Below are 15,492 nucleotides of genomic sequence, written 5' to 3' on the forward strand. Positions count from 1 at the left end.
ATTAAAAACAACATGGTGTCATGGTATTCATTCATGGCTCTTGAGTTAACTCTATTCTCTCCACTATAGCTGGATCCTAAAATGATATTGTAAAGACATAGGGGTAAGAAAGTGCTAGAGAAATGGCTTAAATTAGGGGGAAAGGTTGTACGCCATGTCCTTAATGACCATATATACCTTTCTTCCTAGTGCTTTGATTAGTGGCCATTTTCTTGGTCTACCTCTTAAGAGTATCCTAAGGTGTGATGATAGTTTCTCTGTATTGTTCCCCTTCTCCTTGGTTCATAATCAGGACACCAATCTCAAAGCCCGTTGACACAGTCTGGTAGAGAGCATGTTTTCTCGCTATCTGTTAGGACCTCTAAGAAAGAAAAGTATTAGAAAACAACCAATCCCCAGCATTCATAGGAAAAGTCCCCAAGCTTTCAAGGGATGACATCTTTTTTTTTTTTCTTTCTATTTTTAGCCTGAAGACTTTGCCAAGGAATCTCAATCAAGTATTCTTTTTGTCCTCAGTATTGGCATTACAAAAGTGGGCAGGCAGGAGAGTCATCATCACCGTGGTCTTGCTATTAGTAGCTCAGTTCCGGTCCTCGTAGACGATGGGAGATTCTGTGTTAAATGTCTTTGGTTAAATGTCTGTCCCCATCACCACTACCCACAGTAGGCCCTGCCTCGAGGTTGGGGCTGGCCATATGACCCGAAGCTACCAAGCAGGACGAGGCTTGTTCCTGAGGTGGAGGATCAGAAGGGCACTGCTCTTGGTCCTCTTCTCCCTCGCTGGGCCTGCTCTCCCCCAGGTGGAATGGAGTGTCCTGACAGGGATAAGAACCCTCGCACTGGGCTGCTTGCCCGGTGGCGGCCAGCTCTTCAGCTGCCCTCAGGGGTGTGTCTTCTGGTCTCTGTTGCACAGAGCTGGCTTCTGGACCATCAGAAGCCTGGGGCAGGGACTCGGACAGTTCTTTGAGAGAAGCTATGTTCTTTTCCTCTGGCCTGCCTGTTTTGACTTTCTTTTTGAGGGACCAGTTTTTCAAACTGGCTAAGCCACTTCTCAGCCATGTGCTGGGGTGAAGAGTGACACAGTGCCTTTGTGAATACCACTCGAAAATGTCTTTCCTTGTTGAGGCCAGATGGCTGCCGGCTTGCTCTGTGGACGGACCGGGCATTCCAGAAAGGAGGCTGGAGCCCACAAAGTCTTCAGAAGAAAGCGCTTCCTGTTTGCTTGGGGTCTGGAAAGTGCAATCGATGGGAGAGGACGTTTCAGTGGGTGTGAACACAGAGTGTTCAGAAATTTGTGAAAAAGCACTGTCCTGGGAGCTCACGGAAGACCCAGAGGGGGAAGTGCCTGGGGAAGATAAGCTGGAGTAGCTAGTCCTGGGACACAGGTTGAGTCTTGGAGGCAAAACCTTCTCAGTGCTTTGATTCGTGGCGCTGTTCTTGCCCACCTCAATCCCCATGACCAAACTCTGATTAATCAGCTTTTGGCCCTCCATTTGTAAAGATTTATGCCGTTGGAGATAATCCTCCTCTGCATGCAAGAGACCAGCTTCGCAGCTGGTTTTGTGCAGTTTCTTGGAATAAATTCCCCTGAGATAGGTCAGCTGGCAGTTCTGGTCATCGATGCTGGGCTCTGAACAACGCCGGCATGTCCCCGAACTCTTGAGGGTGTCCGCTGGAGAGTAGCCTTCTGCCTCTGTCCCAAAGGGTTGATTGCCACCATGGTCCTGGAAAGTCATGTGACCAAGAGAGGCCACAGAAATAGCCACTGGCTTGGACTTGGGGAATTTCACCGCGTGATGTCCTTGGGGACCCGGTGTGTGTTTCTTCCTGGTGTTTTGATGAGTGGCATTTTTCTTGCCAATGTCCGTGCCTGTGACTAAGCTGTGTTTCAAACGCGTCTGACCCCCTTCGTGGAGGGGCTGATGCTGCTTCAGGGAGTCTTCATCTTTCTGAGACAGGACGACATCACAGCTGGACTTGCGCATCTTTTTCTGGTAAAACTCCCTGAGATAGGAAAGTTTGGAATCTAGGTAGTGGATAGTAGGCTCGGAGCAGCGCCGGTGTCGCCGTGGGGTTTTGGGAGCGTGGTTTGTACCCACTGACTGGGAAGTGGGTGTGCACGGGCCAGAGGGGTTCCTGGCATGCTCCCCCAGGGAATCTTTCCTGTACGGCAGCTTGGACTGGATGGACTGTTGCATCCGAATGTCCTCCTCTTTGGGGTGGTCCAAATCAAAATCATGGAGGGTCAACAGGCCTTCGACCTCGGGCTGGTCGAGGTCGTAGTCGCTCAAGGTTAAGACTGAGTCCATACTTCGGCTCCCTTGGCCGAGTTTCTTGATCAAGTCACGACCTGGAGCATCAACGTCCTCATTCAACTCATTTTCCAAGCTGTCATAGGAGGAGTCATTCATTTGGAAGCAAGATGTATCTGTCAAGAAAAATCAAACCCTCGGTTCATGTTTTGGCTTCCATGAATATAGCCCATGATATTTTCAAAGCCAAACTTCTGTTCTATTCACAAGAAGGCAAAAAAAAAAAAATGCTTTCCCAAGTGCAGAAGATTAAAAAATAAAACACACCCAACCCCCCCAAATCCTACTGTGATATATTTTACTTATCGAAGGAGGAACAGAGATAACTTTGATTTTTCTCAAGGCAATGAATATACATCCTGAATCTAAGAGGGTTGATGAAACATTTATGAAGGAATGGATGTCAAATATGAACTCTGTTGTAAAACTCTGCCTGGGACTGTGGGTGGTACTGCTGGCCATCACACAGAATTATCTGTAGTCTTGGTGCAACCATTTACTAAGCCTATCTATTTCTCTTACAAAGTTCTTTAATCATTACAACCAGAGAAAATAGACATTGTCAGTCTGGCACCAGTGGCTCACGCCTGTAATCCTAGCTACTCTTGAGGCTGAGATCTGAGAACCCCAGGTAGTCCAGGTAGAAGAACCTGAGAGACTCTTATCTCTAATGAACCAGAAAAGAGCTGGAAATGAAGATGTGGCTCCAATGACAGAGCACCAGACGTGGGCAAAAATAGCTAAGCAAGAGCACTAGGCCCTGATTTAGAGCCATAGCATGGAAAAGTAAAGACATTGTTGTAATCTATATTTTACTGATGAGGATACTGATGTTCAGTGGCATAGAATAACTGGCAAAAGAGAAAAATAACTACTGGCTTAGGAATTTGTATTCTATATAGGTTGTAGGCTGTTGAATCCAGAATCCATTCCACAACCTGTCTCCAATGATGCCAGCTGTGTTCCAGCTATTTAAGAGCATACTAAAATTCTGGAGAGTTTCAGTATCCACTAGGACAAAGAAGAAGAAATATATGCTACTTGACTTCCCCTATTACCTTTTAATTTTTTTTTACAATTGTTTGAACCACTGTAGTGCTATTATATATATGTAGTGCTATTATATATAAATATGTATTTATATATAAATATATATATATATATACTTTAGTTCCTTATAAAGTATCTTTAACAGATTCAAACTATCATCATACTATAGCATAGTATAGAGCCAATTTCTCGGGCTTCTTTGTCTATACTTCTTAGCCACCCTGCCATGCTGAGAACATGTTCCATCAAAATAGCCTGCATTGTAGAAGGGAATAGAAGCCTCACAGACCCAGGTCAGATGTGGCTCCCTTCTTCCTTGTCTCCATGGGCTCCTGGACAAACAACTCACAGACACATGCCTATTTGCTATGGGACTTCTTCACCATACCTGAGGCAGTCTCTCTCGAGTCACAGCTCACCGAAACTTCCCCTAAGAGGGAAGTGATTTCTTCTCCAAATATCTTACAGGAATTTTCAATCAGAAATTGTATAAGCAGAGAAACCTGTGCAAAAAAAAAAGGACACAATTAACATACTCTTTTCACATATAAATTATGATTTTGACCAATAAGTGCAGAAAAAATCCCAAGAAAAAAATACAAGCATCCTTTAATAACTGTGATAACTTTCAAGAGTAGTTTGAGCACAGACATTCTAAACAGTAGGCTGAAGTTACTGTTTTTTTATTTTTTTCTGGATTTAAGGTTCAGCTGAAACCAAATCCAAGAAATGTGGAGTCTAATGAAGTAAAGTTACTAAATGATGTAAACTTTCTATTTCATACAAGCAGGATACTTTGGTAACAATACTAAGATATGCTTCTTGTCCTAAGAAGGAGGTCAAAACAGGCCAGTCCTGGGCTGGGGATATAGCCTAGTGGCAAGAGTGCCTGCCTCGGATACACGAGGCCCTAGGTTCGATTCCCCAGCATCACATATACAGAAAACGGCCAGAAGCAGCTCTGTGGCTCAAGTGGCAGAGTGCTAGCCTTGAGCGGGAAGAAGCCAGGGACAGTGCTCAGGCCCTGAGTCCAAGGCCCAGGACTGGCCAAAAAAAAAAAAAAAACAGGCCAGTCCTTAGTGCCACTGGCCATACAAAGTATCTCTGAGTTGGTATACTTCACCTCAAATATCAACTGCTTTATCTTCCCTTCTCTACAGACCCACAAGTCACTAGACACAACATTGCCTTTTCCCCTTTCAAAGAGTACTACACCTCTTACCCAGACTCTAACTTTATGTCTAAGTCTTTTTATTCTTTTTTTTTGGCTTTAAATTTATTTTATTTTTCGTATTTATTGTCAAAGTGATGTACAGAGAGGTTACAGTTTCATATGTTAGGCCTTGGGTACATTTCTTGTACTGTTTGTTACCTCCTCCCTCCCCCCTTCTCCTTTCCCTCTCCCCCCAGGAGTTGTTTACACCAAACAGTTTTGCAAGTATTGCTTTTGTAGTCGTTTGTCTTTTTATCCTTTGCCTCTTGATTTTGATATTCCCTTTCAGTTTCCTAGTTACTGTTTCCTAGTTACTGTTTGTGGCACCACAATGCTACAAAAAAACACGCTGTCCTTTATTGTGACTTGTGGGCTTTGAACTCAGGGCCGGGGTGCTGTTCCTGAGTGTTTGTTTTTGTTGTTGTTGTTCAAAACTAGCACTCTGCCACCTTGAGCCACAGTGTCACTTCTAATTTCTAGGTGGCTAATTGTAGATAAGAGTCTCATGGCCTTTCTTGCCTGGCTTTGAATCGTGATCCCCAGATCTCTGCCACCTGAGTAGCTAGGATTATAGGTATGAGCCACCAGCCTTTGGAGGCTCTGTCTTTTAAATTTTGAGTCCTATCACGTATTCTTCACAGGGTGTTAGGGGTAAAAAAAAATATTTTGTTATCAGGAGCTTGGGCTCCTGTGTTGGTATACCACGAGGGAAGGAGACAGCTTAGAAAGAAAACTTGGGTTTTTCCTGATGAATCTCTTCTATCTATGCATTGCCAGAACTCTGCTCACTGATTGAATACTCTTGAGGGAAGAGGCAAGAGCAATCTGTAGTTTCTTTGTCCCAGTAGCTGAGGCCAAGGGGCAGAAGAAATGCTTGGAGCAAAGGGGACCTTTATGTGGAATCTCCTAATGAACACTGGGGGTGTGACTTTCTATATTCACTGTACATCATCCCCTCACTGTTTCAGATGAGGACATGGAGTCTGTATAACGTCTCCCACCACGGCACGTCTGGCAGGGGGCGGGGCTAAGAACTGAATCGCACTTGTCTTCTTATTACTTCTGCTTTCTTATTACTCTTTGGTTTTTAGTCTAGGAGGCTACCACTTCCTGAATAGGATCAAACCCCTGATTGTTAACAAGTGCCACCTGCAAGGAGGTGCACTCCAGCTGTTTAAGAAATGGCTTTCATTATACTCTGAATTTGCTTCAGAATGGGGACAGAGACCCTCTAAGTCATGAACACATAGAGCCCTTCATTACCTTTTTTGTAAATTCATTTTCTAGTGTTGGGCTGGAGGAAGTCGGAGGCCAAAGAATGCTTGGAGCGATACACACTGCTAAGTTAAAGGCAGTCATCTGGTTGGATGAACAATGTTGGTGAATGTTGTACAGCACCCCAAACAGATACCTTAGGAAGACGACGTTGGCTCTTGGAAGTTGATCTAATAGCCTAAAGACAGAAAGAAAAGGACTTTTTAAGCAAAACATTTAATTTAAAATCTACTAAAGGCAGATACCCCTCACTTACCAGAGGGAGCCAGGCAGAGTGAAAAGACAAATCAAGAACACAGCTCAGACATGCCAGGCATTCAGTTAATGTGGTAACATGCAAAGTGCGAACTGAAGATACAGAAAGAGAGCAAGAAAAGCACTTGGAAATTGCTCTTGTTTAAAAAAAATGTTGTAAATTGTCTTTATAACTCAATGAGAATGCAAAAGAATGCAGAAAATGTCTACTAAAAATGCTGCCTGAGGAATCTCCCTGAAGTTGGTACAATGTGTTTAACTTAGACAAATCCTGCAACATTCTGGAATAGTCTCAATTAAAACCAACAGAAGCTTCCTGATAAAATTTCAATGGCTCCTTTATTTCCAAGTAGCAACATAAGAATGCTATCTCTTGTTAAGAACCCAATCTTAGACCTTAAGACTTCCAGATCCGTTCCTAAAGCTTGTATCTGCTCTGGCCCTCAGCTTCAATTCAATTCTGTTCTGGATCTGGGTCTCACATACAAGTCAAGCCTACAGCAGGAGGTTCTCTACTGGAACTATTTTATAATTGATATGGATTTTAAAGTGATCGTTCACAGAAATAAGTTTTAAGTACCATGCTGAAAACACACACTTAGATCTGTTGATACGCTAGTACTTATGACTGTTGTTTTTATTTCTCTGAGAATCTTGATGAAGTCGGATTGAACAAATCACAGACCTTTCTTCAACTTCAGGTTGATAAGGAGAAATTGTGAAAAATGCTGTAATAGATCAGGAGATTATTGTGTATATTCAGTGGAAAAAGATCTCACTCATATGTGTGATTTTGTGTTTTCTGATTTGGGATTCTAAGACTTTGGATTATTTTAAATGTCTAAGGTATAGAGAACAGCAAGCAGTGTATCTACATTTTGGTACTTTGAAATCTCCTTGGATAGGTTGTAACATCTTATCAGTTCATTAATGAGTTAAATGGAAACTTTCACACGTTTATTTGCACCAATGTCATCATCTTACATTTTTCACAAACATCGCTCTATAGGAAACAAGATTTTGGACAATATGCAACCAAGCATAGAATTTGATGTTCTCTTCAAATGGTTTACATCAAATCTGTAATGGAAATAGAGGTAGTACTGGATTATCTGTGTTTGGTTTCTGGTACATTTGCCAATTAGACTATTATTAGTCCAACACTGTATGTTAATAGCAATTTGTAGATAATTGGTATTTGAAAGCTGCTCTAGGAAAAAAAAAACCACTAAACAAGCACAAGCAACTAAATAATAATGGGATGCAAAGGTTTTCATAGAGACTGAAGTATTGCTTTTTTATTGGTGAAGCTCAGTACCCTGATGCTTTTTTGCTTATTGGTTAGCACTCTACCTCCAACCCCGGGACTATGTTGTCATTTGTTAATAGACATTTCTTTCCTATTTGCGTATAGTACAGAGAGCACTTGGGAATATGGAGTGGCCAGTTCTCCTCAGCAATCTCCCTGTTCATGAGCATCAACATCGCATTGCTTATCAGATTGAGACTTTGCAACTTCCCGAGTTCTTCACTCGTCTTTCTGCTGTGTTCACAAAGCACTTGACAAATATCTTCTATAGCACAGATGATTGGCATTTATCTAACTGTAGTCCCCTAGCCACTCTACCAGACCTGTGACATCTTAAAGAGGAGGAAACAGGTGATTTTCTCTATATGATTTCAGTCACTGCATGAAATCAATAAGGAATTGTCTTACTAACTGACTATTTCCACCCAGATTAAGATGAATGACTAGCTAGTGGACTAATGGATTTCAGCACCTACGAGATTCAAAAGATGTAAGTAGCCCATCCTAAGAGAATAGGGAGAAAACATCAGTGACAGATGTAGTACAACCTCAATGGACAAGCTTTTTGGGGGGAGGGGATTATTTTGCCAGTCCTGGGGCTTGAACTTAGGGCCTGAGCACTGTCCCTGGCTTCTTTTTGCTCAAGGCTGGCACTCTACCACTTGAGTCACTGTGCCACTTCTGGCTTTTTCTATATGTATATGGTGCTGAGGAATCGAACCCAGGGCTTCATGTATATTAGGCAAGCACTGTACCACTAGGCCACATTCCCAGACATGGACAAGCTTTTAACACATGAGTTTTAAAAGCATTTTTGAGACAGAGGATAATTCACCTTTGAATGACATTTATCTTCTCTTCATCATTTCCTTGATCCATTACACAGACCCAGTGACTGTAGAGATCTGATGAAAAAATACTTCCCGGAATGTTTCGTAGAAAGTCCTTGCATAGATTAAAACAAAACACATATTTGATACCATTATTTCTCACGTAAAATATGTATTGGAGAAACTACAAAACATTTTTGTTGGAATAGTTAATGTCTATTTTTCAAAGTAGTACATAGATGTCTTGGCCAACTCTTGACTTTTTTTTTTTTGTTGGTTATGGGGCTTGAACTCAGGGCCTGGGCCGTCACTGAGCTCTTCTGCTCAAGGGTAGTGCTCTACCACTTTGAGCTACAGCTCCACTTCCAATTTTCTGGTGGTTAAGTGGAGGTAAGGGTCTCACAAACTTTCCTGCCTAGGCTGGCTTCAAATTGCAATCCTCAGATCTTAGCCTCTGAGTAGCTGGATTTACAAGCATGAGCCACTGGCATCCTACATGACTTGATTTCATTCTAACAACAACAACCAACATGGAAGTAATTTGAAACCTGGATTATAGTACAGAAAAATGAAGGCCTGTCTACTGTGGATGAAACTTCTGGAAGTTTACTCTCTGTCTTAAAATGGTGAATTCAGGGAAATGTGTATCACTGTATCTGTGCCAATCATTCTTCATGTACTTCCGGCTCACCCACTGATTGATACTTTGTCTGACATAAGATCTTCTCTCTAGTGATATTGGTGCACAAATGCGCTAAGACATAGTCTCTATGTATTCTGCATCTGAGAGCTCTCATATATTTCATGTGGATGGAGGCTTAGCCCTCACCTCTCCTGGAGGAGCTCACCTGCAGTTGGGGAGAGGGTGTCCCTATAATTGTAATTAATTAGCTATGATCATAAATTGACATCAATTTTATATTAGTGATATAAGCATGCTATACAAATAATGAACACACCCCTTCCTGCCGTCAGCCCTGTGTGCGTGGAGGGTTGGGTCTAAGCAATGACGCAAGCCATGTGGTCTTTGCTTACAAAACGCTTACAAGTAAACGAAAGTTTTGGTTCAAATTCTCAAGGTGATTTGAAGAGACCCTTCTGTGGTCTCCCACAGACTTCCATTTCTTTTTCTCTTTTCTTTCCCTCTCTCTTAATGCCCCCCCCCCACTGTAGCTTCTCCCTTGCCTTTCTCTATCGGCATCTCTCTCCCTCTCTGCCTCTCTGTCTGTCCGTCCCTCTTCTACGCTCCCGTTTGGCTTCTCACCCCCCCCCAGACCATCTCCCACTTCTCTCTCTGCATCTCTTTCTCAGGCATCTCTTCCTGTGGATTCTACTTCACCACTCTCCTACTCCTCCTGCTCTCCTCCACCTCCTCCTTCTTCCTCCTCAGTCTCCTGTCCTTCCTCTTCTCCTCATCTTCCTCATCCTCGTGGTCCTCCTCATCCTACTTGGCCTGCTTCTCCTCCTCCATGCCCTCCTCTTATTGCCCCTCTCATCCTGTTGTCATTCTCTTACTCCACCTCCTCTCCTCCCAGTCTCTCCTCTTCCTCGTCCTCTTCTCTTCCTCCTTCCCTTCTCTTCCTCCCCCGCCATCTCTTCTCTTCATGTCTCCTCTGCTCCTCCACCTCTCCTCATCCCCCCTTTCTCTTTTCCTCCTCATTGTCTTCTTCCCTCCTCCTCCACTCTTTTTCCTTCTTGCTTTCCTCTGCCCCTCTCCCATCCTTTCCTCCTTGTTCTCCATCTTCCTTTTCCTTCTTCCACTTTCTTTATCCTCCTCCTCCTCTTCACCTCCTTTCCTCATGCTTCTGCTTTCTTTTTCCTCCTCCTCTTCCTCCTCTCCTCTTATTTCTTTCCTCCTGCTCTTCCATCTTCCTTTCCTGTTCTCCTCCTTTTTATCCTTTGCTGTTCTCCTTTCTTCCTGTTCTCTTCCTTTCCTCCTCCTCTAGTCTTTCTCCTTCTGTCCTTTTCTTCTCCTCCTCCTCTTCCACACTTTCCTTCTCCCTCCTCTTTCTACTCCTATCCTCTCTCTTTTCTCCCACTTCTTTCCCACCCTGCCTCCCCTTAACCAACTCTCCTCTCTTCTCCCTCTCAGCTCTTTACCTCGCTTCTATTACTCTCTTCCCCTCTCTCTCAGCCTGTCCCCCTCCCCCGCGGGGCTCTCTTTTGCCTCTTTCTCCTCTCGCACCTGTCTCTCAGACCCATCATCCTCTCCCCTTTCTTTCTCTCCTGTCTCTCTATGCTCCTTTCTGTCTCCCTCATCTCCTTGTCATTCTATCTTTTGCGTCTCCTAGCCTTGCTTCCCTGCCTTGCCCCTCACCTCTTCTTGCCCCTCACCTCTGCACTCTCTCCTTTCTCTTTTCTCTCTTACCTCTTTCTCGTTTCTTCGCTTGCTCTCCCCCTTCCTCTCTCCGCTTTCTCTTTGAGTGGTCTTTCTCTGGCCTCTCTTCCTCTCTCCCATTCTTTCCCTTGCATGTCTCCCCCTCTCTGTCTGCCTCTTCTCTCCTTTCTCTCTCTCTCTTCTTCTTTCCCTTCCTGTTGTCCCCTTATTTCTCTTGCCTTTGGCCACTTCCCCCCTTTCCTTTCCTCCCTCTTTCTACCTGCCCCCCCTCGCACCTTGTGCTTCTCTTACCTTCCTAACTTTCCCTGCCTCTCTTCTCTCACTTCCCTATTCTCTTTTCTGTCTCTCTCTCCCTCTTTCTCACCTCTCTTCCTCTCAGTCTCCCTCTTACCCCTCTCACCTCTCTCTTGCCTATACCCATGGCCGCTTCATTGCTCCCCTCTTCTCCTCCCTCTCCTCCTCCTTCCTCCCCAACAGAGTCACCTTATACAGCCCTAGCTGGCCTTGCACTGTTTAGTCCCTTAGTCTTCAAGTGCTGGGATTATAGGTGGATACCACCAATGAGGCTGGCAGTAGCTTTTAAAGTCCAATTTATCAGGATTCTTTGCAGATAAGAATAAAGCTCATAATGAAACACCGTGTTTGGTGCCGCAGGCCTGCCCAATGTGGGTAGAAAGGGGGAGCTTTTCCTACCTTCAAGACAGATGCTATCACGAAAATAGATTCACAGTCGAGATTTACTTCAACTCCAGAATTCAGTTTCTCTTTTAGCTCTCTGCAAGATTTCACATTGGCCGATTGCCTGAAGATGCCTTTCGTGAGCGGGCCTTTGTGGTTCAGAAAGCACAGCATGGCCTGTGAGGAAGCAAGGGCAGGAAACCCGCCATTGGCATGTAGCCCATACCCACGAGGGCAGGTACGTGGCTTTCCTGGCTTCTAGAGGCAACAGTGGAAGCTTTGGAGGACCGGGAGCTGGGGCGAGGGACTCAAAGAACCCAAGCCCCTTTGGGAGAGACAATGGAGATTCTGTCTACAGAGCAAATTCTAATTTATTTCATCTTTGGAGATCGATAGACTAGATGATCCATGTCTTCTCTGAGATCTTTCAATAGCTAAATCATATTTTTATTTATATTTGAAGAAGGAAGATTCTTTCCTATGAAGTAGGGGGGCAGGCGCAAGTCATTTTTTCCATGTGGGGCCAGGTTGCCCTCCCAGAGCTGTCCCTTGTCAGTAGTTGACAGGTATAAAGGAGTCTCACCAAGACAGGTTTGGGCAGATTTTCGTTCTCACAGATATCTGGCAGAGGAACTCCGAAGAGCTGTCCTGGCATGGGGGATGTTGGTGAGATAGGCAAATTGTCCAGGTGAGTGCTAGAGCCGCGCCAGAAGGCCCAGTTGATGATAGACCGTCTCCTTCGATACGTCTTCTGACTGGAATCTAAAAAGATGCGAGATAATTGGGGAAAGTGGCTTAATTCATGTCACCTCATTCCTTTCTACCAAGGCTCGGAAAATAGAAAATGGTGTCTGGAAGCTCTATCAAGACAATCTATGAGATTCCATGATAATACTTTACAAATTAAGGAAGACCCATGTGTGGGTTTTTATCCATTGAGGAGAGCGGAGACTCTGAAATGGATATCTTTTTAGAATTTTGGTCCTGAATTCAAAGGTAAAATGAAGGCTCTATTAAAGAAAAATGTGCTTCATGCCAACACGACTTCCCCTTTCACTATAAGACAGGAAAGGAGAAAGAAGAGAGGAAGGAGAAAGAGGCAAAGACAAAAACAAGATTAAAGTGCAGAACAGGAATGAGAGAGGAGTTTGCATCCATTGTTTTCTAGAATGCTCTTGTTTCCTGATTTGTCTCTCTGTTACTGAGACGGAAGCTAATGTTTTACAAAAACCCTCATGTATCTTTTTAGTTCACAAAGTATGTTTACGGCAGGATACACCAGATGCAAACATGAGAGAAGCCTCCAGGCCCAGGTAGTTGGTGATAAATTCTAGAAAGTAACCTGAACTCTTACTGGCTTGAAGAACTAGAGACCAGAGGTAGTCCCAGAACCCCTGGAAAATGCTAGAAAGAGAAAGCCTGATCCTGGAAGCCCCAGGTATTGTAGGTCAGTTTGTTCTACATCCCTGGCTGACACCTAAAGCAGGGGTTTATGATTCAAGGAGAAAGGGGTAGACAAATGAAGGGGAGAAGGGAGACAGAGAAGAATCCAATGTATATCCTACAAATTAAGAAGAGTGAGGGAAGGGGTGGGTAGCAGGCCTGGGTGAGAATGTTGGAAAGGGTGACATTGGACAAGATGCATTGTATTCATCCACTGCTTTGTCGAATGGCAACTCTTTTGTACAGCTACTAGAAGGTAATGAAAATACTGGACACATGCAAAGGCCATGCCTCTTTTCATTAAGGCTCTGCCCGTGGATCGACACGGCTGGAGAAATGCATGTGGCACTCAGATGTACGAGCGGCAGGGCGGGGCTATGGTGAGGTCTGGAGGCCTCGCTGCCTTCTCTTGAGAGGTGTGCTTCCTAAGTGGGTTCATTTGCAAAGGCACTGCTGCTCTTCTCTGGGTCCCCTGGTTGGTTCAAATACTTAAACCTCTCATTTGGATCAGGGCAAGTTTGGGTGGTTTTATGTCCAACCCACTGTGCTAATACCAGAGCCTTTATTATGGGGCTAGAGAAATCTGCGTTCACAGAGAATCTGTTACAATAGAAGGCTAATAAGGAAGGAGAGCGGTTTCTGCAGAAACCATTCATCCTCCCGCTTGCTCATCAGTACAGGTTCTAGGTGAGGCAGGATCAGCCTTCTAACATTCAGCACTGAGGCCTCTTTTCTTTTTATAATGTAATCATAAGGGAGCACACAGTGGGGGGGGGAGGGTGATGATAAGTACAAAGGAGGCATTGAAGCACCTGCAGGGAGAAAGGTTAAAGGAGGGGAACAAAATGGCGAGGATAGATGGGGCAAATGAGCGCTGTTGGATACAAGTCAGTGATGTTTGCTACTGATTCATAAAATCACCTTGTAAAGCGCTCTCCTATGAATTAGCAACTTCAAAGGACAAAGTGCACCTGCTCCAGGCAGACGTTGGGGTCCTGGCCTAGGTGCTACATTTGTGCTGGGGGAAATGAAAGCTTGTGCTTAAGGCTGGCTGATGGAGGGGGAGAGCAGCTCACCGCTCAGTTGCTGGCTTAGAGCCAGGCGGCTGGGCTTCAGGATGAACTGGCACTGCATGTCTCGAGGAAGGGGCTCAATGAGGAAAGGTTCTTGGAGGTTTGGAGGAGTGCCAGAGTCCCTGGATCCTGGTGTCAGGAGGGCAGTGTCTCGAAGGTGGCTCATTTTAATTCCATAGGGGAATTCATGCCCTACCAAGAGAGAAAACACAAACACAGATGTGGGGCTGGTTAGCCTTGTGAGTACGTGTACTACGAACTGGACGGTGTCACCATTTATTCCTGTGACTTTTTGGTGTCGAGAATCCTTGGGTTGCCTGAACCAGTTAGAAACCACTGCACAAATTCAGGGGGTCTGCCAGGAAGTTAGTGTCATTATGTCGGGGGTGGGGTAAAGGGAAGGAAAAAAAGTATCTTTTAAGAATCTCTTACTTTAGGGCTGGGGATATGGCCTAGTGGCAAGAGTGCTTGCCTCATATACATGAAGCCCTGGGTTCGATTCCCCGGCACCACGTATACAGAAAACGGCCAGAAGTGGCGCTGTGGCTCAAGTGGTAGAGTGCTAGCCTTGAGCAAAAAGAAGCCAGGGACAGTGCTCAGGCCCTGAGTTCAAGCCCAGGACTGGCCAAAAAAAAAAAAAAAAGAATTTTTTACTTAGAATGATAGCATACATCAGAGTTGAGTGCATAGATTGGCATCTAAGAACATTTTTAAGGGTACTCTAGTTTCTTCTTTGACACTAGATCTGAAAACCTCTGGGCAATCCATGATTTAAAATAGTTACCCTGCATAATGCGCTCTGTCATATGTGAGTACTATAAGGTTCAGATAAGTAAACGCTAGTGGCTGAGATGATTTAACGACCAGGACAAAAATGATGCTTAAGGAGCATCACTGTTTCATGACTGTTTATTAGTTACGTAATTGTCTGCTCAAGAACATTGTTATATTGTTAGTTATGCAATTGGGAGTGGTTGTTTTATACTTCCCTCCCACTGACTTCTGAGATTTAAAAAAATTTAATTTATTATCAAGCGGATGTACAGGGGTTACAGTGACATACGTAAGGCAGTAGAGTACATTTCTAGTCAAACTTGTTACCCTCTCCCTCATTTTTATCCCCCTTTCTCTCCCCCAACCCCCCTCAAGTTGTACAGTTAATTTCCAACATATTGTCTTGTGAATTTCACTGTTGCATTGCTTCATCCTTTTTCCTTTGTCTCACTGAGATTGGGTTTTATAGGCAATAATCAGAAGGCAGGCCATAGAAGATTAAAGTCATAGTAATGGATACAAAAAGGAATTTACAAACCAGAAAAAACCTTGGACGTCTGATTAGAACATGGCATTTTTGCTCTGCAGTAATGTAAGTTTTTCCATTCTCTTAGTGTAGTCACTAAATACTATTATTCTATGCCATTTTTAAGCACAGAGAGTAAGTTTACTTATTATTGAACTTGGTAAACTTTTGAGGCTCGAAAGGTTCTCTCTCTCTTTTTGCCAGTTCTGGGGCTTGAACTCAAGGCCTTGACACTGTCCCTGAGCTTCTTTTGCTCAAGGCTAGCACTCTACCACTTGAGCCACAGCGCTACTTCTAGCTTTTTCTGTTGATGTGGTACTGTGGAATTGAGCCCAGGGCTTTATGAGTGCTAGGCAAGCACTCTATCATTAAGCCACATTCCCAGTCCCAAAACGTTCTTATAACAAACATAAATA

General features: G+C 44.1%; 1 protein-coding gene across 1 annotated transcript in view; it reads right to left on the reverse strand.

Annotated features, from left to right (window-relative positions):
- Window positions 1-459: 459 nt before the first annotated feature.
- Arhgap20 (Rho GTPase activating protein 20) overlaps window positions 460-15,492 on the reverse strand; it is a 55,491-nt gene continuing 40,458 nt past the window's right edge. The window contains exons 9-15 of the mRNA XM_048343804.1: window positions 13,780-13,968; window positions 11,844-12,022; window positions 11,276-11,437; window positions 8,250-8,359; window positions 5,839-6,028; window positions 3,751-3,865; window positions 460-2,428 (exon numbers count right to left, since the gene is read on the reverse strand). Of these exons, the coding sequence (XP_048199761.1) occupies window positions 618-2,428; window positions 3,751-3,865; window positions 5,839-6,028; window positions 8,250-8,359; window positions 11,276-11,437; window positions 11,844-12,022; window positions 13,780-13,968 (2,756 nt within the window). The 3' untranslated portion in view covers window positions 460-617. The remainder of the gene's footprint in view (window positions 2,429-3,750; window positions 3,866-5,838; window positions 6,029-8,249; window positions 8,360-11,275; window positions 11,438-11,843; window positions 12,023-13,779; window positions 13,969-15,492) is intronic.

Source organism: Perognathus longimembris, chromosome 3, assembly GCF_023159225.1.
Source record: "Perognathus longimembris pacificus isolate PPM17 chromosome 3, ASM2315922v1, whole genome shotgun sequence".
NCBI lineage: Eukaryota > Metazoa > Chordata > Mammalia > Rodentia > Heteromyidae > Perognathus > Perognathus longimembris.